General features: G+C 38.0%; 1 protein-coding gene across 5 annotated transcripts in view; it reads left to right on the top strand.

Moving 5' to 3' along the window:
• The window catches only part of ROCK2 (Rho associated coiled-coil containing protein kinase 2), a 99,319-nt gene that overhangs the window by 40,261 nt on the left and 32,274 nt on the right, over positions 1–26,784 (top strand). For 4 of the 5 annotated variants that reach the window (XM_088136055.1, XM_088136043.1, XM_088136048.1 and 1 more), the window contains 13 exons: positions 6,686–6,830; positions 9,702–9,840; positions 11,318–11,409; positions 12,781–12,940; positions 13,490–13,577; positions 13,848–13,859; positions 14,920–15,008; positions 19,452–19,500; positions 21,736–21,871; positions 22,040–22,131; positions 22,318–22,564; positions 22,824–22,930; positions 24,406–24,565. In XM_088136055.1, the coding sequence (XP_087992181.1) occupies positions 6,686–6,830; positions 9,702–9,840; positions 11,318–11,409; positions 12,781–12,940; positions 13,490–13,577; positions 13,848–13,859; positions 14,920–15,008; positions 19,452–19,500; positions 21,736–21,871; positions 22,040–22,131; positions 22,318–22,564; positions 22,824–22,930; positions 24,406–24,565 (1,516 nt within the window). The remainder of the gene's footprint in view (positions 1–6,685; positions 6,831–9,701; positions 9,841–11,317; positions 11,410–12,780; positions 12,941–13,489; positions 13,578–13,847; positions 13,860–14,919; positions 15,009–19,451; positions 19,501–21,735; positions 21,872–22,039; positions 22,132–22,317; positions 22,565–22,823; positions 22,931–24,405; positions 24,566–26,784) is intronic. The other variant, XM_088136038.1, reaches the window with a different exon arrangement.

Here is a 26,784-nt window from a genome sequence, read left to right on the forward strand (position 1 = left end):
TGTCCAATACCAAGTCATAGAATTTAAAGAAACACAGCACTCTATCTATCTGAGAATCCCTATAAAGCTAACATTGCATAGAAGGGTCCAAATGGTTCCTATAAACTAAGGCTATAAATAAAAATGTTGCTACTACCTTCAAAACACCTGGACATTGGTCATTTAATAAGAATACCTCAGTCTCCTCATCATGAGTGGAGTTTATCAGACTAAAGAGTGGATATATTGGCTGTAATTGCTAATTCGTGTACAGTGGGCACTTTAAAAGGATGTATGCACATGTCATCATTCCCCCATGCTCATGCTCAGTTGTATTTTAACTGCAGAAATAACTTAAAGAAAATAGCTACTGCTGCTCATGATGACAGAAAACCATACTCCTCACTAGAGCAAACCCTTTTCTGTATAAATGAGAAATTGTTACTATGTCAAAGGTCCCCAAACTCTTCAGCTCATCGACACCTTCGTGAAGTTTCAGATTGTTCATCGACCCCCACACATTTGTTATATGAAAATAATTTAATAAATACAACTTTAACTAATAGTACTATGAATAATGATAATGATAATGATGATAATAATAAAGATCAAAGTTTCTAATAGCTGAAAGGCAGTTAACAAGCAATTTCCAAAAGTGATTAGAAGAGGAAGTGTGCAAACTTTGTGTCCTTTCAAAGGCGCCAACCGCGGTTTGAGCAAGATGGCTATTTTGTCGTCTCCCAGCGCTCTAAACCTGCTGGAGACCACTGCCTTGTGGTCACCTCACGAAGAGCAGCTGTCTGGAGCATTTGTGGGCGATCGCAAGTTCTCTCCTTGTCCAGAGAGGAATTATCAAAGAGTTGGTCTACTCACTGGCTCTTCATACCATTGCGGTTGTCAGCTCCGCTTTTCAAAGCCGACTTCAACCCACCATTTCTTCCTCCAGAACGGATATCATCTTGGATGTAAGAACGAAGGATCTTACATGCACATATAGAAGGATAACAGGATGGGGAAGGATCTTGAAAAGTATACATACACAAACTCTGTAACCAAAATAGACCTGATTTCAGTATTTTTAAAATCTCCTTCATAAATGCTTGCTGATTAATAAAAGCAATAACTGTCATGTATTTACTAGTCAGAAGCAACCTTTAGCATCCCCTAGTGGTTTTTCAGTTTACTTTAAAATTAAAATTAACCAAATAGTTCTAGTTGGAATAGAATATTCTTACCATTTGAATTAGTTAGATTGGTAAGTTTTGATTTGTAAATATTGTTCTAAGGTAAAGACATTGTTACTTGCCTGTTATGTTTATTGAAGCAATCAGTGAACTTTATACAGTGGATGGATTTTTGTTTTCTTTTGCTTTTATAAATTATGAAAATATTTAATCATGGCATTTTTGGCAGAAAATTGGGCATAATTTTGGAAAGGCTTAACGTATCTAAAAATCCAAAGACCCCCTCTCCCAAATCAGCAGAAATCCCATCCTTGGTGCTTTGGGTATATCATGATCTCATGATCCTTGGTTGCCAGAAATATGGCTCTCAACTGTGAAAACATTTCCTGCCTAGTGAGAGAATATATTAGATTTTTATCTATATGCTACTAAAACTCTCATGTTTATGTGTAATCTTTAACTGGGCGAAACAGTGCATCGTAGGGCAAAGCAGTGGAATTGAAATTTGACAAATTTTATATAAACATTTGATGACATAAATATTATCATAAAGCATTTTATGACATAAAATGCAATAAAACATTTCCTGTGATCAACTCCTGATGTTTGACTGCTATACAGTTCAACATGGGCTGCTTTCAAGGCAGATACATCTCTGAATATCTCCCTGAATTTTTAAGAACTTTTCAAGTACATTAGACATTCTGCCATGTTGAAGGCATTGAGGAATCTGGGGAGAAAATATCTCTGAAATGATGACCCAACAGGTCATGGGTTGTCTAGTCTCCAATAAATGCTTCAAAGATTTTATAAATTACATAGTTCTTTATGGCTGACCTTGTTAAAAGGAAGTTATGATCCCACAAATCAGAGGGTAGTATGCATCCATTAAAATATAGAAGGAAAAAGATATTTTTATACTTGAACCAATTTTGAAAAGAAGTGAGTACACCAAAACCTCATTGCTAGTACAGATACCGGTTTCCTAAAAAAAATACTACTAGAGCATGTTGAAACTAATAGATAACAAAGATGCTTGTATTATGGGACGAGTAATTGGTTAGGCCTAATTAGAGAAGATCCTCTTTCTAAAAGCTTATTTTAAACTTTCATACTTTTTAAATTGTGGTTCACATTTGGATAGAAATGCAAGCAGTCCCTCTGGCTAGAGCAAAATACATTATACCAATTCCATTGGCTGCATTTCACGGGCTGTGCCATGCTACAGTTCTGTCTTCATTTGCTAGGTGAAAAGTAAAATATAGATATAGAATTGATTGTGTTTAGACTTGTACTTTGTTCTTCCACAGAAAAGCTAGCAATGCTTAAATATATTTTTATAAGCAGGCATCCTCCCAGTAAGTGAGTAAACTTGCTCCATTTAAGGAGTAGAACTTCTTGTCACCTGAGCCTTTCTCTGAACGTAACAATTTTCTTCCTAACAATTCTTTTGCATTCCTTTCATGGCTGACCGTTTAAGCTCCATACCTTCCTAAAGTAGTTTTGCAGAACCCTAAATGCATAAATGGTTACTGTAGTAAGTTTAGATTATAGTCATAATAGTATTTCTTTACAGATTTTTCCCTTGACTCTTCTAAACAGCGTGGTAAAATTATGCAGAATCTTACCCCTCCTTCCACAGCCCAACTCTCCCTCTGTCTAGTCTAACGATATAACATGGGAGCTGGTAATGTGATGTCGATGTGAGCAAATACACCCACACCTCTAGCCTCAACAGAAGCTAAAGGTCAACTTTAAAGCCATCACCATCTTATGCATCCTTAGGGATATCTTTAGCAGAGAAACAATATGAGAAGAGTTTTCACAGTGCATTGGTATACGTGTAGACAGTGCTGACCACTATCGTTAGGATTTGTGAACTACGTTTTGTAAATTAGAATGTATTTCTAGCAACTATATCTTACCTTTTTGCTGTTACATGGGGGTGGGGATGTCTTAATTTATCCCAGAACAACAGACCCAAGGTAGGTTGAACTAAAACAGAACGAGCACTCCAAGTTATCCAGTGAATTCTGAGGACCAATAAATTCACACGCAAGATAGCTAGTAAACATTTTTTAATATGGACACCAAAGTGTTTTAATGAAATATGTATTTAATATAAAATGTATGCTATACAGGTAGTCCTCACTTAATGGCCACAGTTGGGACCAGAATTTAGGTCGCTAAGTGATGTGGTCATTAAGTGAATCCTCACATGACTGGTCCCAATTTTACAACCTTTTTTGCAATGGTCGTTAAGCGAATCACGCGATTGTTAAGTGAATCATGCAGTTCCCCATTGATTTTGCTTGCTGGAAGCCAGCTGGGAAGGTCACGCACGAATGGCAATCGTGTGACCCTGGGACACTGCAACCGTCATAACTATGAGCTGATTGCCAAGCGCCTGGATCACAATCACATTACTGTGGGGGTGCTGCAATGGTCATAACTTCAGGCACAGATTGTAAGTCACTTTTTTAGCATTGTCATAACTTTGAATGGTCACTAAGCACTCACTAAACGAGGACTACTTGTATATGTATAAATTTTGTCCATTTTATGCAGGGGAGGGTAGTCTGTGGGCTCCATTTGAGTCATTCAAGCACCATTGTTCCTGCATTAGAACACCCCCAGAATCTGCCACTGAAATTTAGTAGTAAGTTTTGGTGCCCAGTTATGTGGTTTGCAAAATAGGTGTGCTTAACCACTCAAGGAATTCATCTCACAATTTTGCACTTTAACCCTTCCACGTGAAAAAATACCTGAAATCCCCTCCTTCCAGTGAAATTATGGAGCCATAAGTCATGCTCTTTGAAGATCTTGAAGCCCTTTTTAAAATGAAAGTGTATCCTCAGCCAAAAAAAAAAATTGTCACGCTGCTTTAAGAATTTTGCTTAGAAAGTAATGGTTATGTGTTACTATACACTTAACTGTGGTTTCTTGGAGCAGCACAACTTGTTAAATAAGGTTTATAGTTGACTTAAGTATGCTAAAATTAACCACATTTTAAAGTGGCATTTAATTAGTAGCAGACACAAAAGCATCTTATCTCTAACCCTTGTGGATATGAAGAAAGGAAGGGTAACATATAACCTTCAGGCTTCTGTCTACATAAAGTCATTGTAATGAGCTTAAACTATTTGAATAAGCCAAGCTAAACTAGGGTGTCACTGGGCTTGTTCCAGTGATGTTAAGACAATCAGAATTTCCAATCTGTTAATAAATTATTATTCATTTACAGTGGTGCTTAGAAATTTATGAACCTTTTTGAATTTTCAATGTTTCTGCATCAATGTGCCCTAAAATGTGGTCCATTCTCCACATAAGTCCTAAAACTAGATAAAGAGAACCCAATTAAGCAAACGAGTCTAAAACATTATACTTGTTCATTTATTTATTGAGGCAAATGATCCAAAGTGACATTTGTGTGTGGCAAAAGTAAGTGAACCTCTAGGATTATCAGTTCATTTGAAGGGGAAATTAGAGTCCGGTGTTTCAATCAGTGGGATGATAGTCAGATGTGAGTGTGGGAGGTCCTGCCTTATTTAAAGAACAGAATTCTTGACCTTTAGCTTCAGTTTCATCTGTGGGGAATGGATCGTGTTTTAGGTCAAATGGATGCAGAAGTACTGGAAATTCAAAAGGATTCAAAACCTTTTAAGCACCACTGTAAACTATGAACAAATGTATTCCAGTTTCATCATCTTCTTGCGTGTTGGAGATGGACTGGAGCTTTTGAGGATTTATTTATTTATTATTAAATTTATATGGCTGCCCATCTCATATATGTGACTCTAGGTGGCTGATAGTTAAAACAGGTTAAAAACAGAATAAAAACAAAATACTTAAAAACATAAATAACTTAAAAAGTAACAACCAAGAAACTCCTAGCATTCCACAATCAGTATAACCCAGAAATGGGTTCACCCATGCTGTCAGAGCTCCAGGCTTAACGGCAGAGCCAAGGTTTTAGTGCCTTGCAAAGGCCAGTAGGATCAGAGCAAGTCTGACCTCAAGGGGCAATAATGTTCCAAAGGGTGGGTGCCATGGCAGAAAAGGCCCTCTTCCTGGGACCCAGAGCATGCTTCTCCTGCCGGATCTTAACAGGACGGGTGGAAGCCCCTGGGGAGAGATGGTCCTGCAGGTAGCCTGGCTCCAAGCCGTGAAGGGCTTTAAAGATGTTTAAATTGCACCCAGAAGCATAACGGTAACCATTGCAGCTCGTGAAGTAGAGGTATCACGTGTGCTAAATGACCAGCACCCATGACTGCCCATGCCACCACATTTTGCACCAGATGAAGCTTCCAAATATTCTTCAAGGGCAGCCCCATGTAGAGATTATAGTAGGCTGGTTTGCATAGTTCTGAGTTATGACTTAATGTGGTTTCTAAATCATTCCAGTGTAGACGTAAAGAAGAAACCTGATTTATATACTTCTTGCGTCTCAAACTGTTCAAAGCAACTAATGCACATTATTTGTAGATATTACTATCAGTTATTCTTTAAAAAATATTCCTTTCAGGGTGGAACACTACTCCTATTAACTGGTTACAGTTTCACTGCTAAATATAACAAATATTTATACTTAGTAGTAAGGAAGTAGTAAGGACCTTCTCTGCTGTAGCCCCCGCCCTTTGGAATGTCTTGCCCCCAGAGGTGAGATTGGCCCCCCCACTCCTGGCCTTCCGGAGGGATTTGAAAACCTGGCTCTGCCACTCGGCCTGGGGTGGGGAGGGAGGACATCAAGCGTGGGGATGGCTCGCCCCATAGAGGCCTGTCGTCTGCAGCTCTGGAAACCATCAGCCTCTTGGATTTTTTCTTTTCTTTTAGTAACGTTTTGTACAGTTTTTATGTTTTATGTCATTGTATATATATTTATTGTTTTAATGGGTTATGTGAGCCACCCAGAGTCCCCCATAACGGGAGATGGGCAGAGATAAATTTAATAAATTAAATAAATAAATAAATAAATAAATAAATAATGATTAGGTAAAGATAAGAACTGAACCTGGAACTTCTGCTTCACAGGTTGCATTTTTAGCTATTATACTGCAGTACAATTTAATAGATATACTATCAGCTTATAGAAAAATATGCTTCCTTTATAGATTCATATGGACTATATACTATAACTGGTGTGCTTGCAGCCACTAAGTTACTCACTGTAAATAGAGGTGTGACTATATATTGTTTTCTGTTGTTTTAGGAGCAGCTCCAAAACCCCTTTGCAATTTATTGCAAACCAGTAGATTCTGTGAGCCATGAATTGGACATAGCATGCATGCTCAGCTTTTGTTTACTTTGTCTGACTGTTTAACTTCAAGATTAACTCTTTCACTTCGGTGAACAAGATTTCTTTACACTGAGGCCCTAAGCTTCACAACAAAAAAAGCACAAGGTGTATTGATAGTTTGAAAAAATGGTATCCTGGTTAAAATGAAGAAAAATTTTGTGCTAACTTAGTATCAGTTATCATATCTAAGAGTTGTTTAATTGTCATTGTTTATGTGGTTAAATAGACTGGCATGGTGCGTTGTGATACAGCTGTTGGAACACCAGATTACATATCACCTGAAGTATTAAAATCACAAGGTGGCGATGGATGTTATGGACGGGAATGTGATTGGTGGTCGGTAGGAGTTTTTCTGTTCAAAATGCTTGTTGGTAAGTAGTGATTTTTTCTTTTCCTTGCTTGTGTTTGGATTTTTGTCTTGATAGTACTGTGAGAGATGGTTAAAATATGTTATTATTGACAAAGAAATAGTAGCTTGAGCATGCTAAGAGTGCAGCTGCGTGAGAGATAAGGAAGTAGTGTTAAGTGTTATGGTTATCAAATAGTGGCAGATGGAGAGGAAGTTGTCTCCTTGTGTGGGACAATGTAAATAAAAACTAATTTAACCTGGGGCAGTCTTTATCAGTATAATGCAATTATCTGAAACCTTGAGCAAATTACCATAGACTTGCAATGGATGAGGTGGGAGGGACCAGGAAGAAAACATAGAGCGGCCGGAAAGACTGTACACCCAGAGTACCTTAGCCAATGGGGAAAAGGGGAGGGACTTGCGATCGGGAAGGTATATAATTAGGCCGGAGTGTGTATGTGGGTGTGGCTTCTTATTTGCAATGAAGCCCACCAGCCTTTGCAAACGCTTCCAATAAAACTTTACTTCTGACTAACCCAGAGAAAGATTTGTGCTGCTTGTTTTGCACAGTACTTAACATAGTACATTTAGTAGTGTAACTGCTCCACTTATACAATGCAGATTTGCAGGGTGTGTGTGCTCTTGCCGCTGATGATTCTGGTCCCTAAGTGACTCTGACTTTTAGTAATGCTTTTTACATCATTATAAAATGAACTTGCCCAAAGATCATTGAAAATTGGGTTGGGACTTCCACTTGATATGGCAACATGCTGTTTTTACAACTGTAATTACTTCTCAGTTAAGGAAAAAGAGTTTTATTTTTTGACTCAACTGGTCCAGCCCAAATCCAAAAGAAAAGAAAACTAGGCTTCTCACCACTTTAAAAGCTTGTTCCCATTATATACGAAGTGTTATAATGACTGGTTTATGCAGATAAAAACCTTAATAAATAATTGGAAGGAGAAATTAGAGCTTTTAAATCAGATATTTGGGGCTTTAGATAAAAAAAAAATAGCAGAGACAAAAAGCCTGGTGATTGAGTCACATGAAATAATTAATTACTCAGCTTAAAAATTCTGATAAACAGCTCCTAACAGGAATGGCAAATGTTTCAAAAACAAAGGTCTTCAGATGAAGTGATCTGACTACAAGGCTAATGCAGCAATAATATACATTATTTCTCTGATTACATTTGCTAGACATTATATTTGCAGCCTATAACAACTCTAATGGAAAAATATGTACCTGAGGTTTTGATCACTGCAAAAGATTAAAATGAGGGAGAAGTTAAGGAAACTTTGAACACATATGCAAGATGACTTACACTAGGATATATAAAGCATTTATGAGTGATAAACAGGAACTTTTTAATGAAGCAGAATATTTGCTGAACAGTTTAAAGCAAAGAGAAGAGAAGAAGGTAAAAGATTTGGTAAATTAGTAGTTGAAACCATTGCAGCAATATAATATCTTTCCTATTTAGGATGCCCACTTCAAGATACATAGTGATTCTGACTCAGAAAATCAGCAATCTGTTTATTTTAATTCTTAATTGCATAATCCTGTGACACATTTAACTCAGAAAGAAATGAATCAATTTTTATATTTCCAAGATTCTACATGACCTAGCTGCCCATTTATTTCACTGAGAATCGATACCATTAAATCTATGAAAATAAGAACCTTCTGGTCCAGATGGTAATCTTATTGGTTGGTGTTACATATTGATTTATTTGCCCCACTACTGTTCAGATTTTAGAATGGCACATGCGTTACAGATTATATGACCTTCAATTATACATCATGCACAGTCCAGTTTTTAGAAAAGGCCACCAGGTATCTAGTAATATGAAATTACTAATTGTAATTCTGGATATATACTCAGAAAAACTGTAATTAGCAGTGATTTTTCCAGATGCGGAAAAGGCCTTTGATATGGTGGAAAAATTTGAAATAAGTGTTGCCTGAATTAGGAATTTTTATAGATATTCATAGATAAATTGCACAATAAATTTCTCTCTCTCCCCTACACTTTTTGAGATAGAAGATTCATGATAGCAAATTGTCCATTCTCAGTAGCAGATTCTCTCCTCTCTCTATGCTATAATGTTTTCGCTTTAAATATTTGTGTAAAAGTTGTGGTACTGTAGTTAAATACATAAACCAATATAAGGAATTTTTAATATAGTGAGGGTGATTGTTTTGAAGCACTAGGAAATATAATTTGTGCATATTAAAAATAATAATTGTCATGAGGATTTGAGCATAATATAAATCTTGGTTAGGGTTAAGGCCATACAATTTTCGTGAAGCTAGAGATTGCAGTTTCTTCTCCCAGTTCCTCTTGAAATAAAGTAGTTAAAAACATAATTTCTGCTGTGAACCAAAGTAGGATTCCTTCTTGTGCCCAGACTCAGGGGTACAACTTGGAACCTGATGGTATGAATGTTGCACGAATAGGGGCAGTTTCTGTTGGCAGAATGGAATGCTTTTCTCTCTTCCTCTTTCTTCCATCCACCTACAAGTTCTGCTTTTCTGTTAAGGGCATCTGAGATATGGGGGAGGAGGAGGGGAGGAAAAGAAGTGGAACTACCGTTGTGATAGTACTAACAAAACATTTGATTTCAACCTACAGTGTTGAACAAGCCAGAATTGTAAACCATAGTTTGATTCTGGATTGTTGAAATAGGCGTTGTATAAATTATGGGCTTCCTTGGCAGAGAAAGGGGAGGGGGGGAAGAAGAGTGTAGAAGCCCAGTTTGAGTCTGAAGAGTCCCAGCAAGTTTATGTTTTGAGTCTCTAAGCGTAGGATGCTCAAGTTACCATCTTAAATGCTATTTTGATCTGTAAGATTCAACCACAATAATAATGTCTGTACATTTTTAATTTTTAGGAGATACTCCATTTTATGCTGATTCGTTGGTGGGAACTTACAGTAAAATAATGGATCACAAGAACTCATTACATTTCCCAGAAGATGTAGAAATTTCAAAGCATGCAAAGGACCTTATCTGTGCTTTTTTAACAGACAGGTTTGCTAGCATTTTTTTTTCCTTAATAGGGTAGATTTGTTATTGGAAGCTGTTCTACCCAAAGAGGCATTTAGAAGATCTCACTGATAAAATCATTGGAGCGCAATCATTGAGATTCCATTTGCAGACAAAATCCAACTTAAACTAAATTTTTTCATTAATTCAGGCAGTACTTTTGACTTAGCTTAATTATGAGAAATTCCACGAAATCAAGTCCTGGGAGACCGGTTAGGAGAGGTCCTTTTTCTGTTAGGAAGTACTGATTGGGTTTTCCTAGGAATCAACAGGAATAGTGATCAGCTTTACCATCTTATAAATGTCCCACTGAATTAGAGGAGGGTGAAGGTAAAAAAGAACTCCCACTAACCATGATCTTTCACCAGACACACATCTTACTTCTGCTAGAGGTTGTCTCCTGCTTGTCCTGACCACCCAGGAGCATTCATGAGTATCAAGGCAAATGCAACCCAAATTTAAATATTGGTAATGTAAGAAAAATCAACTTCCTTCAACCCCATTCTCAACTATTACTAATATTCAGAATCAGTTAAATGACCCTGATTTTCTTGATTCTCTTGAGGGCTATATGAAATGATGGAAATTAAACAAACATGTTACTTTAGACCAAATATTGTGCTTAAACCTGCAGTTTAAGACCTTCATTTTGTATAACTTTCTGTCCCCATACAAGGGCAAAGAGAAAAGAAATACAGAGGAAATATTTTGAAGTTTTAAAGAGGACTTTGAATGTAGGCCTTTCTATGTATGTTGATATATTTGAGTGTATATGTATGTATGAGTGCCCAGTGCATTTGTTTACGGTAAATCACCTTTTTCTTTAAGATACACAATTGCCACCAAAGAAATGGAGAGTTAATATTAGTTATACAACTGTAATTTTGATACATAAGGATTTCCTTAGGTGGGGTTAGGAACACAAAAATGTTATGTTGAAAAGAAATGAGTTTGCCCCTTACATAGTGGTTTCATTATTCAGTTTTGGGGAAAATATGCATATGTGTATGGGTGAGTTTAAAGGATGTGATCTTTGAAATACTTATTCCAGTAGAGTTTGAATAACTTTCTGTGTTAGGAAGCCAGGTCTTCTGTCACTTACGTTGAAATGTTTGCACTGTGGTTTGGCAAACTTATAGGCTGGGGTTTTTTTTTTTTTAAGAGCTTTTTTCCAGCATTCCTTTTCTACAGAGTCCATTTGGAATTATGTCTTACTCCACATGTGGCAGATTGAGATTTCCAGTTATTTCATCCTGTATATGTGAGAGTACTGAGAAATTTAGTTGGAAATGCAGTGAGAGAATTCAGGTTGCAATTAATGTTAATGAAGAACAGCTAAGAATGATAGCTTATCTTAAGGATTTAGGCAACTTTGGCATTGGAATAATATCTGTGAACAAGTTGCTTCAAAATAGAAAATTTTAGATCTTACAATAAAATTTGATTTAACTGCTATGTTTAGGGAGGTGTGGCTAGGGAGAAGCGGAGTAGAAGAAATCAAATCTCATCCATTCTTTAAGAATGATCAGTGGGATTGGAATAACATTCGAGACAGTAAGTATCTTTTATAGTTGGAAAAATGCATTTGCCTTGTGTGTGTGTCTAAAACTTGTGTAACATGGATTTAAAATGAAAGATCTTTACAGTGGTATTTATGGAAACTTTAATTTTTAAATTACACTTACATTTTTCCAGCTAAATGCCAAAGTAAAGTTTCTAGAGTGAAAGTTGGTGAAATGCTTCTAAAATAAGCTTCTGTGTTTTGCTGTTCCTTGGGTATTTGTTACACGAAATACATTATTCAGTGCAAATCTCACTTGTAAAAGTCTTATGCACTCCAAAGGGCAAGCTTTTCCATTACCTTCAGAGGCCTTGCCTTTACAAAGTAAGAAAAGACTCACTCCCGTGTTCTCAGCACCTACTAGAAGAGTTGGATTGGGGAAGGGTTCATTGATAGTGGTGGGTGATTATAAAGTGCTTAGCCAGGTTAAAGGTGGAGACTCTGGAATGTGCTGACTCATAAATAAAAAATTAGGACATTTCAAAATGGATTGTAAACCATTGTAGCATCTATGTGATTCACAGAGAGAGAGGAACTATAATGCAGAAATTTGACTCTTTATGAAATTTTTCATTTTCATAGTCTATTGTGATGGGTCTCATTCTTAGAGCAGCCAATTTTCAACTTCTATTTTCGAAAGGGACAGATTATGGGAGCTGAAATGAACCTTAAATCTCATAGATATTTTATGGTACACATGATTATTCTTATTGGACTTAGGCATCTATCATGTCAGCTTTGTATAGTCAGACATGTAATCTTAATATATAATATGGATGAATTTGTTTAATAGAGATTCTCAAATAATTTAATCTTTGCCCCAGTTTGGAATAAGCAAGCTTGCTGATTGATTGTTCTGAGGCAAAATAATGTTAATTAGTAATTGATTTAATTTTTTTATTTTGAAACTATTTTAATCTTATACAATATGAAGCATTGTGGCCTACCAGTTTACCAGTATGGATTAAATTTGCAGAATTGGATCCTAAGAACTGTAATGGGGGCGGGGGGGGAGAACCTCCTAGAAGAAAATCCTGTAGCTTGCAGCTCCCAGCAGTCCCTGGAAGTCCTTTTTGGAGATCCACTTGTGCAAGCTATTTCCTTATTTGGCTATTCTCCTTATTTCCCAGTAGCTATCAGCCACACTGTCAACAAGTTTGGGAACAACTCTAGACCTTCAGAAGAGGCTTTGAGAAAATAGGAGATGGTTTCCATTTACATGAGGTCTCTAGTAGGGTGATGATCAAGACCCTGGTGCTGGGATGTGATACAAAGTTAAAACCTTGCATGGCAGAAGAAAAATTGCTGTTTTAATGTAAGAGCATTGAATTTTGTTCTAATACAGGGATTTACTTTTTTTTTAGCTGCTGCACCAGTTGTACCTGAGCTGAGTAGTGACATAGATAGCAGCAATTTTGATGATATTGAAGATGACAAAGGAGATGTTGAAACCTTTCCAGTTCCTAAGGCATTTGTTGGAAACCAGCTGCCTTTTATAGGATTTACCTACTTCAGAGAGAACCTGTATGTAGCATATGTGTAAAAATATGCATAACAATTAACCTGGCTTTTCAGTGGTTATTTTACTTGTGTGTGTGTGTATTTGTGATATATATATATAGATATATATGTGTATAGAGAGAGATATATAGATATAGATATATATGTTTGTATGTATGTTTGCTTGTGTATGTATGTATGTGTGTCATTGCATTATGTGTTTGTAATTCCCAAAACATTTATTACTGGTTTTTCAGGGGAAGGAGAAGGAAGGATACAGTGCACACAGCATAGAGGCATTGCTTTTATAGCCACTTATACTTACACTGCATTTCATATTTGAATATTACATGAATAGACGTTTTTGAAGCTTTCTATTTTAAATGGGTTTGGGAAGCTCTTAGTCTCCACCCCCATTAACCAAAAAAGCTTCAGGGTCTGTTAAAAGAGCTAATGTTAAATAAATGCCTTCATTCTGAGCACGGGCTAGTGGGATTAGGACTAGAGAGAACTGAATAAAATGAGTTGATTGGCACAGTGGCTGGAGTTTCTGAAAACCTCTGTTTTGAACAGGTTACTAAGTGACTTTCCTGAGCTCTGTAAGGAAATTGAACCCTGTAAGAACAATGGGGCAAAGAAGAATGAAATTAGGAAAAATGAGGTAAGTACTCATATTTTAATGTGCTAAACACTTATTTCATATGTATGGAAAAGGTGTGCATCAGTAGTTAACTGATTGCACAAATCTAGAGCTGCTTGTGAATTATCCATTATAATAAAAGGGTGTTTTGGTCATTATATGATTTAAGCTTTAGATAAGTAGTTTTCTTTTTAAAGATAATTTAAATCAAGCAATACAGATTATTGGGGAAAAAAGGTGGAACAGTATGCTGTTTTTAAGCACGTATCTGATTTCTTCTGTTTTTTACAGGATGGTGAAGAGGTAAGCATGTTATTGTGATGATCTTTTTTTCTCAATATGTATTGCTACTTTAAAAACCTGTTCAACTATTTTTGACACAAATAACCATTTCTAGGGTATAGACTTCAAATTTTTTGGGAAGACTAGGATCCAGTAGGTAGTATTCCTTAAATACTATACACGCACACACATACTACATGCGCACACACACACACACACACACACAATACATACAATATATTGGCATGAAGTATCTAGAATCTCAGTTATAACATTTTTTTAAACTTTGTAAATGGACATTTCATAGCATCTGATGTGTATCTATATGTAATTTTCTGCAAAGTTAGGTTTGTTTTAATTTAGGAGATATGCAAGAGGCTTCACAACTAGTATTGTAAACTTTGTTGCTTTTAAAGTTAAATTTAAATTTAAAATACACAACGTAATCTCTTTTGGAAATTTAAGAACAATGATATGATAAATTTAAGATTTTGATTGAAGTGTTAAATTTACATTCATTATCCTATATTTTAGCAAGTAAAGTATGTTTTGTATATGATCATAAAAACAATTTATTTTCACCTTGGCATATAACTAGTAAAGAAATGGTCAGTATAAATCAGGAATTCCCAAATTTTTAGCCCCATAGCCCCTTTTTGGTATTTTAGAGATCATCATGCCTCCAGATGAATAATGTTAAATTTGTCCTTCATTTTGCATGAGTAAATGTACATATTGATCTCTACCTCCATCTTTCTATCATCCTCCCCAGCACTGATGTTTGCATTACTCGTCCATTGATCTTCAGCATTTCTGTCTCTCTCATCAATCTGCCTATTTCTAACGATCTTCTTGGATTATTAGACTTTAATTTGAAAATTACTGCATTGTTTTCTACAGTGATACTTTTTGTAACAATTTCACATCTTCACTCCACCCCCCACCCCAAAAATTCTTCATGCCCACATCCCAGTTTGGGAACCCCTGATATAAACCAAACGAATAGAAGTATTTGTGTGTGCTAACTTTCTAAATTCTGTTATTTATAAATGCCTAAAAATCAGGGGATTTGTTCTGTCAGTTTATACAATTTCAGGAAAAAATAAACAAATTAGAAGATCAGCTCCGTAATGAAATACAAACCAAAGATGACCTCGAGCAAAAATACAGGTATGACTTTATTTTCTTTATAAAAATTAGAAACTCTTAAAAATATTTTTTCAGCGTATTAAAATATATGGCCATAAACCAAACACACTCTTTAAAAAATACATGTAATATAAATGAAGAATCTATTCCTGTATTAAAAGCTGTAATATCAAAAAGCAGTTTATATCTGGCACATTTCATTTACAGAGGTCCTTACAAGTTTGTGAACCCTTTGGAATTTTTAATATTTCTGCATAAATATTTGTTTATCCAATTTATACAGCTGCCCATCTCAACGACTGACTCTGGGTGGCGAACAGAATTAAAATAGAATAAAAACAATAACATTATAAAAATTAAAAATACAGGCAGCCAAAAACAACTCACTAACAGAACCAAGAAGTAGGTCCCTCCACACACTTGGGACCCCCTGCCCAGGGCCAGAATCAGGTCTTTAGGGCCTTACAGAAGGCCAGGAGGGTCAGGGCCATCCTGATCTTTGGAGGGAGAATGTTCCACAAGGAGGATACTACAGCAGAAAAGGCACACCTTCTAGGCCCTGCCAACCGGCATTGTTTGGCCAATAGGACCCGAAGCATGCCCATCCTGCCTGACCAGATCGGATGGGTAGAAACAACTAGGGAGAGACAGTTAACCCATTCCTAGGCCATGAAGGGCTTTAAAAGTGACAATCACACCTTGAATTGCACCCAGAAGCATCCAGCGCAGCTCATAGAGTAGTGGTGTTACATGCGCTGATCAACCGGCACCATTTACTACCCTGCTGCTGCATTCTGCATCAGTTGAAGCCTCTGAATGCTCTTCAAGGGCAGCCCCATGTAGAGCTCATTGCAGTAATCCAGATGAGAGGTCACAAGGGCATGAATGACAGCTGGACCTCCTGGTCCAGGAATGGGTGCAGCTGGTGCACAACCCAAAGGTATGCAAAGGCCTTCCTAGCCATGGCTGCCACCTGCCCTTTGAGCAGGGGCTGTGAGTCTAGGAGGACCCCCAGATTATATACCAGGTCTGTCTGAGGCAGTGCCACCCCATCCAAGACGAGCAGTGGAAGGTTCCTAGCACCAGAAGGTCCAAACACCCAAAGCCACTCAGTCTTGCTTGGGTTGAGCCGAAGCCTGTTGTACCCCATCCAAGCCCCCACAGCCTCCAGACACTGGGACAGGACGTCCACAGCATCACTCAGGCAGCCTGGGTTGGAGATATAAAGTTGGGTTTCACCATATTGGTGATACCTGTGATGGAATGTATCTACGAGGAGGAGAGTGATGTGGGAGATCAAGGCTATCAGGAAGGAGGGGGTGCAATTCAGGAGGGGGGAGGAGGCAAGAGGCAGCATAATCTGCAGGGGGAGTATGAGAAGAGAAAGATTCAGGATAGCCACTCCCTAGAATCTCCCAGGTTATATCCACTACTTGCTGTAGTATAGTTTTAGTTTGGCAAGCTTTTGTCTGTAAGATATAAGCAGATAAAGGGACTGGACTGGACTGGACTGTTCCATCGTTGTTCTTGGGCTGGGCCTGACAATACCTCACCCCAAACTGTTGGATAACATCACCCAGTGGCCTCATGTAGATGTTAAACAGGGGAAAAAGGACCGAGCCCTGTGGTAACCCACAAAGTAGGGGCTGTGAACTGGACTCTTCCCCCACATCAACACTGACTGGAACCAGCCCCAGAGGAAAGAGGAGAACCAACACAGCACTGTGCTGCCCACCCCCAACTCTCAGAGCTGGTCCAGAAGGATACCATGATCAATGGTATTGAAAGCCGCTGAGAGGTCAAGAGCAATTAAACCTAAAAATATGACCTAAAATGCCATCTGTTCTCTGCACAAGTCCTAGATAAAGAGAACAAATGAATGAAAAACATTATATTGTTCATTTATTCATTGAGGAAAATTATCCAAAGCTACATATTTGTATGTGGCAAAAGTGGGCTTTGCTTTCAGTAACTGGTGTGTGTCCCTTGGGCAGAAATAACTACAATTAAATGTTTCCAATAACTGTTGATTATTCCTGCACATTGGCTTGGAGAAAGTTTAGCCCATTCCTCCTTGCATAACAGCTTCATCTCAGGGATGTTGGTGGGCTTCCTCACATGAACTGCCCACTTCAGGTCTTTCCGCAACATTTCTATAGGATTAAGGGCAGGATTTTGACTTGGCCATTCCAGAACGTTAACTTTCTTCTGCTTTAGCCATTTGATCATACAGCTTGTATGTTTTCGGTCATTGTCTTCCTGCATGACCTACTTTCTCTTGAGCTTCAGTTCACATACAGGTACCCTGACATTTTCCTGTAGAATTTGCTGGTATAATTCAGAATTCATCATCCTATCAATGATGCCAAACTGGCCTGGTCCAGAGGCAGCAAAGCAGGCTCAAACCATGATACTGCCACTACCACGTTTCACAGATGGGACAAGAACCTTATGCTGGAATGCAGGGTTTGCCTTTTGTCAAAGATAACACTTTTCATTCAAGCCAAAAAGTTCTGTTTTGGTCTCATCCATCCACCGAACGTTCTTCCAATAGCTTTTGGCTTACCCATGTGGTATTTTGCAAACTGTAGACAGATGACGATGTTCTTTTTGGAGAGTAGTGCCTTTCTCCTTGCAATCCTGCCATGCACACCATTGTTGTTCAGTGTTCTCCTGATGCTGGTCTCATGAACACTGACATTTGCCAATGCAAGAGAGACCTTTAGTTCCTTAGGTGTTACCCTGTGGTTCTTTGAGACCTCCCGGAGCATTACACTCCTTGCTCTTGGTGTGATCTTGGTTGGATGACCACTCCTTGGGAGGGTAACAATGGTGTTGAATTGCCTCCATATGTATACACTCTGTCTGACATTGGACTGGTGGAGTCCAAATTCTTTGGAAGTAGTTTTGTAACCTTTTCCAACCTGTTGAGCATCAAAATTGTTTTTCAGAGGTCCTTAGAAATCTCCTTTGTTCTAGCCATGATACACTTTCCCAGCCCTGTGTTGTGAAGATCAGACTTTGATGGTGAATACCCAGAGTTCTGTTCTTTAAATAAGGCAGGACCTCCCACACTCACACCTGATTATCATCCCATTGAGTGAAACATCCGACTCTAATTTCCTCTTCAAATGAACTAATAATCCTAGAGGTTCACATACCACACACAAATATGTCACTTTGGATCATTTTCCTCAATAAACAAATGAACAAGTATAATGTTTTAGACTCATTTGTTTAATTGGATTCTCTTTATCTAGTTTTAGGACTTGTGTGGAGAACAGATAACATTTTAGGTCATAATTATGCAGAAATACTGAAAATTCAAAAGGTTCACAAACTTTTAGGCACTACTGTATGTTGGTATGTGGTGATTTTTGAGTTGAAGGATAGAAAGTTTCACACAGGGCAAGGCTAGGCAACTTCCTGGTTGCTGGGGGACAACATAAAATCGGGGAGAGAGATGATGAGAGAGGGGTTACAGTGGATAGGGATATGACACTTGTGTGGGTCTTGGGCTTTCTGTTTATCCAGGGCTGGGGCGGGGAGCATTGAGAGGGATTTTGTGGGGGTTCAACTCTGTTAAGCTTATTTTAGCACACAAAATACAGGAAAATATACTGCAGTGGTCAGAGGGGACTCTGGGACTGAAGAAAATATATCTAAAAGTTGGACATAATCCTCTATTAAGTAAGGTTTAATAGGATCTGGTTTAATTAACAGACACTACTACCTAACCCAAATCTCCAAATTTAACAAAAAGAGGAAGTATTAAGTATGGATGTTTCCTCTTCTTCCAAATCATTTTTCTTCCTTCTGCTGTTCTATAGGTAACATATAGATTGTTGTTAAGTGAATAAATATTAATAAATTAGTGGTAGAGAGCAGAAACGCATCCAAAATAATTTTTCTTCTATAGACCATTTGTTCCCGATGCTTGTTCTTTTAGGTTTTTGCAAGACTTTCATGTCTTATAACTTGGATATTTAAAGTGAAATTTGAGGGGGATTCGAAAAGTTTAGGTCCATCTGTAATTTGGTAGCTGCATATGTATGAGTTGGTTCCGGGAGTAAGAGAGATTCAAGAGACAGTTATTTAAACAGCCATCTGCAAATTACTCCATTATTGTTGAAGAGATGTATCTCCTTGCTGGTTTATTGAAAGGCTGTTAGAAATAGTTAGAATCATCAGTTAGAATTATACAACATGGGTGTATATTGGTTGTAACTTGAAAATAGATCTTCCAAGAATTGCTGGAGATCTTATAACCCCATTCCACTCATCTCAATAAACCTTGCTAAAGAGAATGATTTAAGAATCGTATTTAGAAAAGCATTACTTGCAATTTAGCCTGCCGCCCAGGACCTGACATTATACTTGTGTATAGTTGAATTTTCCTGTGGAAAATCTCTTTTCCATCTATTATTCGGTGCCTCTCTCACACTTACATTAATTGTTCTACAGGGCTATTAATAACCGCCTAGAGAAAATAATGAAGGAATTGGATGAGGAGGTAAATGAATAATTTGTTTTATATTTTGATTGCATATTAAACACGTTGTTTTGAATTTCTGAATTTATCTTTTTAATTTGAGACTCTGTAGGTATATCCTTAGAGACGTTAATGAACTTGTAGCCTAGAAATATCTAATAGTGTTATAATAAAAATAAATATGGAGTTACAGTTATGGAAGATTGTGAAAGGAAAGTAAACTATTTTGTATGTAGTCAGTACTTGAACTTACATACATGAAAATCTTGAGAGGTATGTTTGATTAGTCTCCAAATTAATGCAGAACCAGTTTTGAAGGGGGGAAAATCAGTTCAACTGTTTGGTGGCGCTTTGATGCATCTTGGGTACAGAGTCTTTCCTGAAAACCCCCGAAGTCACACGTCTTATTAGCTAAATCACACTGTTTTTATTTGGCTTTTAATAGATTGTAGGCATAGTATTGTCTTCTGAATATTGGGGGTGTATACTAGATGACTTTTAACTCCCCCCCCCCAAATAGACTAAAAAGTTTAAAAGCATATCTAAAATCAGGTGAGGGAAGAGGCCACCTGATACCATGGGAAGTGTATTGGGGAGGGGAGGGAAATCCCCTCTAGAACTTAGGAGAACCAAATTTAACCTTAGGTATCTATGTGTGTTGTTTACATTTCTACCTTGGCTGGTTTGTTTGTTGGGTTATATTTTGTGATAGTAGCACTGCATCAATGAAAGGGCATGAATGTTTCTCAGTCCCAGCTATGCAAAAAAAAAAAAAAAAAATTCTTTTTAAAGGCACATAAGTTATATGTTGCTTATTCATTGTTTGTTTTGATAAGAAATACACTAAATGCCAGTATTTTATGTGTTATTTAGCTAATGAATGCTTGCTTATTAATGAGATCTAGGCAGAGGTCCTCTTTGCAGTGTGCCATGGGACAGTTCCATCTCTCAGCTGGGTGGCAATACTTAGCTGGCCTTATCTGGGCTCAGAAGCTAAGCAGGGTTGGACCTGGTTAGTGCTTGGATGGGATTCCTCCATGGCTACCCTGGGAAGTTGAAAAACACCCCAGAAGAAGGCAGTGGCAGATATTTTTGCACTCTTGCCAAAAAAGCCTACAGGGGCATGCCTCTAAAGCCTCCTGGAGATAAGGTCAATTTAAAGGAGATATTTTTTATCCTGCCAAATAGCTCTTTTGGCATTAGTGATGTAGCCAGGCCTGCAAATCAAGTGCACTGAATTGATTGCTCTTTATCTTTCATACCTTGAGCCCCCATCAGTCAATGTGTCAATGAACTTAGACCCCAGCAAGTTAGTAGGATTTTGTTTACTAGTGCTAGAGAAGAGCTTGTGCATGTAAACCTCCATCATCTGCAGATTTTTTTTTCATTCAGTATACAGGTTCATACAGCATGCTCTATTATGCTGTAGATTGTTTGGTTTTGGCTTAGTATGTTTTCTGATTCTGGCCTTTGTAGGCTATAAGTCATGGCTTATATTTTAGTATATTTTGCAAACCCAGGCAAATGTGAGAAAATTGAGGCCTTTCCTGATAATCTCTTCTAGAATTCAGTCTCCTGCATCCCCTAAGGGTGGAGCAATAGTTCAGATTGGCAGGAAGTACTATAGTAATAGAATTGCTAGGAGTACTAACACTTACTTAGCGAGCACTCCTTCAGCAACTGTTCGAACTTATGATGGTGCTGAACAAGTGGGATTTACAACCAGTCCTTGTACTTATAATGGTCCTGCATCTCATTTGTGACCTTCACTCCCGGCTTCTGACAAGCAAAGTCAACAGGGAAGCCGGAAAAAGGTCACAAATGGTGATCATGTGATGTTGCGCTTAACAATGTTGTGGGATTCACTTAATGAAGTACCGGAACTGCCGTCGCTAAGCAGTGCTGTCGTGTGATGTCACACTTTACAACCGCGTCGCTTAGCAACAGAACTTCCCGTTCCAGTTACTGTCCTTAAGTGAGTATTGTACTGTATTGTGTGTGTAGATAGAAATCCATTTTGCTTGCTCAAAACACTTTGTTTTCAAACCATAAAGCTCTAACACATGGAACTGTGTGACTGCTCTGCTATTTGGAAGCAATTTGGTATGAACCCATCTGCTGAGCATTATATTGTATATTTGCTGCAGCCAAATGAGAAATGTTTTTGATTTTTGTATTAAGATTTGATGGACTCCTTATTGTAATTTTAGAAAAATGTCCCCATCATATGTTTCTGTTCCTCCATGATCTTTCTAGACCTCTTCAAGGAAACATCTAGAATCTTCCTTCCGACAGCTGGAAAGGGAAAAGGCTCTTCTCCAGCATAAGAACACAGAATACCAACGGAAAGCAGAACACGAAGCAGATAAAAAACGCAATCTAGAAAATGATGGTATGTTCATAACATCATTTGGTATAATAAAGAGAAATTATATTATTTGTGGTATCAGAGTAGTAGGAGAGCAGTAATGAATTCAACTCTTTCTTTGCTGCTTGGAATAACTTGTAACATACTGTTATGAGCCCATGTGGTGGAATTAGTACTTTGTTTTTATTTCAGTGAACAGTTTAAAGGATCAACTTGAGGATTTGAAAAAGAGAAATCAAAACTCCCAAATATCGAATGAAAAAATTATTCAGCTACAAAGACAGGCAAGTTACTTTTTTGTTTTAAGTTAGATACAGTGGTACATAAAATTCTAATTTCTAAGTCTTTATATTTCAAAACTATAGGATGTTATACTTTGCTACAGTAAATAGGAGATAGTATCTGTTATAAAAGCTTGATTTTTTTTTTATTGGTATGTAATGGTGTGATATATTTTTATACCTCAATAGCTGGATGAAGCCAATGCCTTGGTGCGCACAGAGTCTGATACAGCAGCCAGGTTGAGAAAGACCCAGACAGAAAATTCAAAGCAGATTCAACAACTAGAGTCTAACATCAGAGATCTGCAAGATAAAAATTGTGCCCTAGAGAATACTAAGATCAGACTGGAGAAAGAATTCCTCAATCTGCAGACAGCTCTAGAGTCTGAAAAAAGAGATCGGACTCATGGGTCGGAGATTATCCATGATCTACAGGGTATGAAAACCAGTCCCTTAGAAAGTGATTTTCGTATCATTTATCCCATTTTTAATTGGGATTTTACTTGCATGTCTAGTATATAATTTATCAACATACCCACATTCACAGGAACCAGCTAATTATTCTGATGTTCCTTCTGCCCTCAGAACATCTCATAGGTTGTTTGGTTTTGTAATCAGAACGTGTAAAGTGTTACACTTTAATTGATGTGTAGATAATACTCTTTTCCTTGTTGAAATCTTTTAAATATTCCTAGGTCGAGTATTTAATTTGGAGGAAGAACTAAAAAATGGAAAGAATACATTAGGTAAAATGGAGGCAGAGAAAAGGCAATTACAGGACAAGTTAACGGATCTGGAAAAGGTAAACTTAAAAAAAAAAATTACATTGTTCATTTGAGCTAATAAAACAAAGTACCATTCATAGCATTACAAATAGGACTATGCAGCACTCCAGATTTGAAGGGGAAAACATGATTCAGAGTCAGCAACTCCTTTAATCAAGCCACACCAGTCCTGGAAAAGATGCAGCTTCTTTAAAGAGTTATTGGCAGATGCTACATGAATGCCCACATTTTCCCCTTTGAGTCCTAGCCACAAATAGTGAAATGGGTGGTGGTTTCCAGTGAATATTTGGTTCATTTGAACAATAATCTCTTTGCTTGTGATGAAGGGTGTGCACAAAACATGTTTGCTTTGAACTTGGAACAAAATAAAAGCCAAAATGAAACGCAATGCAAAAGAGCATAGAAAGAGCAGAACTCACTAACAATTTCAAAGCAACAATTTTCTGTCTTGGCATTTTTAAATGAAGTTCAAGAACAACAGGGCACAAGACCATGCACACATTCCACATACATCCCAGCCTCGACAGACCAGCCAAGCCTACATTGTGATAGTAATCTTAACATTTATGAAATCTCAATAGCAATAACACTGTGTGCTTGTAAAACACACAGCATGTACACATCTTTGCAGTATCCAACTGCAAAATAAAGTTAGCACAACACACATGCCAATATGAACTCTTAACTGCAGTCTACCCACAGAATCTCTAAATTCTCCATAGCAATTTTAAAAAAACAAACAGTAACTTAAGAGGCAGAATGGCAAACATACAGCTGTAAACAGTCATCTTCTGTTTGGCCATGTGGTTAACTTCTGCGTCCCTGTCAACATTTTACTCTCACATCAACACGTCCTTATTGCTTTACTAGAGAAACTAGGAAACTTGAAATGGCCAAGTTTTATTTTGAGATCCAAATAAAATTTCCAGAATATTTGTAATAGCCATTTTGAGGGCAAAATATTTTGCACATCCATGTTAATGAACTATATCTTGACTGTAAGCTGTAAGGAGCTGCTAGGAGGGATTTAATTGTAATTAGAATAAGCAGAGTTGTGTAGTAGTCTGCACCAGAATACAATTAGGGAAACAAGATTTTATATGTGTTCATTTCTATAGATTTTTTTAAAAGAATCCATACTCTCTTCTCCATGCTACAGAGATGAGGGCACACTGGGTTTGCATAACTTTCACATAACTGATTTGTGCAACTAAAAAATGTCAGCACCAGGCAGAATGGTAACCTCATTCTCTTTACACATGTCACTGTCTCTCTTGATTTCCATCCAATTTAGCTTGCTGCCTTGATCAATAGCTCCTATCATCTCACATTAGGGTTTCCATCATAATTTTAATATCAGCTTGTTTACATGGTAATTAAGGTAACAAACTGGATATCTGAGTCAAAGCCTACAATTTTCCTCTCTACAATCAAGAGTTCCAATAAAACATTTTTTGTGGGGTTTCATATTAATTATATTTATGCTTAACAGGAGAAGAGCAACACGGAAATAGATATGACCTATAAGCTCAAAGTCATGCAACAAAACCTGGAGCAAGAAGAGGTCGAACACAAAGCAACAAAAGCTCGACTAGCAGACAAGAACAAAATATATAAATCAATTGAGGAAGCGAAATCTGAAGCTATGAAAGGTATGCATTTAATATGTGTTCATAAGTTCACTTAACTTATTTATATCCAGTCTTTTATCCAGAAATAGGAGTGTGACAATTTAGCTTCAAGATGACTCCACAGAGAAATGACTTCTTGACTAAGGTTATACAGCCAGCTCAGGAATGGAAGGGAGATTGAAAAAGACCTACCTGTGTATAAATCCCCATATTTCTCTGTTATACCTCAGAAGCTAATTAATTTAATTTTAAACTTTTGATTGATTGAGATTGATTGATTATGTGCCATCAAGTCAGTGTTGACTGTTAGTTACCACACAGTATTTCTCCATGATGATCTGTCCCTAATCCGGTCTTTCAGGTCTTCCAACAGCACACACAGTTGAGTCCATCTACCATGCTGTTGGTCTTCTTCTTCCTCTCTTTCCTTCCACCTTTCCTAGCATTGCAGCCTTCTCCAGGGTCCTAGGTCTTCACATGATGTGTCCAAAGTAGGATAATTTGAGCCTGGTCATTTGTGCCTCAAGTGAGAACTCTGGGTTGTTTTGTTCAATGATCCATTGGTTTGTTTTCTTGGCTGTCTACGATATTCTCAGGAATTTTTTCCAACACCAAAGTTCAAAAGCATCAATACTCTTCCCAGCCTGCTTCTTCAAAGTCCAACTTTCCCTTCATAGTGTTACAGAGAATACCATGGCTTGCACTATTTTAATCTTTGTAGGTATAGACGCATCAGAGCATCTGAATATCTTTTCCAGGGCCTTCATGGCTTCTCTTCCAAGTGCTAATCTGCAACATATTTCTTGACTGCTGAATCCTTTACTGTTATAATCAGTCCCAAAAGACAGAAGCTATCCACCACTTCACTATCTTCATTGTCAGTTCTAAGGCTGGTTCTTCTACCTGTTGTGATTAGTTTGGCCTTTTTTATATTTAATCTTAGTCCCATTTTTTCACTATGCTCTTTGATTTTTATTACTAGAGCTTGCAGATGCTTTGCATTTTGGCTATTAGAGTAGTGTCATCAGCATAGAGCAAATTATTGATGCTTCTTTCTCTAGTTTTAAAACCACTCTCAGCTTCTTCGAAACCAGCTTCCTTTAATATATATTCAGCTTGCTTATTTATTTATTTATTTATTTATTTATTTATTTATTTATTTATTAAATTTTTCAGCCGCCCATCTCCTCCCAATGGGGGTACTCTGGGCGATTCACAACAAACATTAAAAATATAAAATATATAAATACATAAAACCTTAATTAAAAACATTACTAAAAAGGAGAAGGAGAATCCAAGAGGATGAAAAATCTGAGGCTGAAGGCAGAAGGCCTCTATGGGGCTAGCCATCCCCATGCTTGAGGTATTCCCACCCCACCCCAGGCCAGGTGGCAGAACCAGGTCTTCAAAGCCTTACGGAAGGCCAGGAGTGTGGGGGCCAATCGCACCTCTGGGGGCAGGATGTTCCAAAGAGCAGGGGCTACTGCAGAGAAGGCCCACCTTCTGGACCCCGCCAGTCGAAGTTCTTTCACCGAGGGGGTCCGAAGCATGCCCTCTCTGTGTGATCGGGTGGGACAGGTTGAAGTCATAGGGGAGAGGCGGTCCCTTAGATAACCTGGTCCCATGCCATGTAGGGTTTTAAAGGTGATAACCAACACCTTGAATTGGACCCGGAAGCAAACTGGCACCCAATGCAGCTCACAGAGCAGAGGCGTTACATGGGGCTCCAACAATAGCCCGCGCAGCTGCATTCTGGACCAGCTGTAGGCTCCAGATACTCTTCAAGGGTAGCCCCATGTAGACCGCATTGCAGTAGTCTATCTGGGAGATAACAAGGGCGTGAGTGACTGTTCGAAGGGCATCCCAATCCAGGAAAGGGCATAACTGATGCACAACCTGAAGTTGTGCAAAGGCCCTCCTTCCCACGGCTGCCACCTGCTCTTCAAGCAGGAGCCGTGAGTCTAGGAGGACCCCCAGATTACGCACTGGGTCTGTCTGGGGCAGTGCCACCCCATCCCAAGGATGACAAAATCCCAGATACAGAGGAGCCATTAACCCACAGCCACTCCGTCTTACCAGGGTTCAGCCGAAGCCTGTTCCCCATCCAGACCCTTACAGCCTCCAGGCACTGTGAAAGGGTGGCCACGGCATCACTTACCTCACCAGGGATGGAGGTATATAACTGAGTATCATCAGCATACTGATGATACCTCATCTCATGATGACGGATGATCTCACCC

This window comes from Python bivittatus, unplaced genomic scaffold (genome assembly GCF_059951505.1).
Source record: "Python bivittatus isolate LINGU-HERP-01145 unplaced genomic scaffold, Pbiv_v1 ctg000020_np1212, whole genome shotgun sequence".
In the NCBI taxonomy this organism is placed as follows: domain Eukaryota; kingdom Metazoa; phylum Chordata; class Lepidosauria; order Squamata; family Pythonidae; genus Python; species Python bivittatus.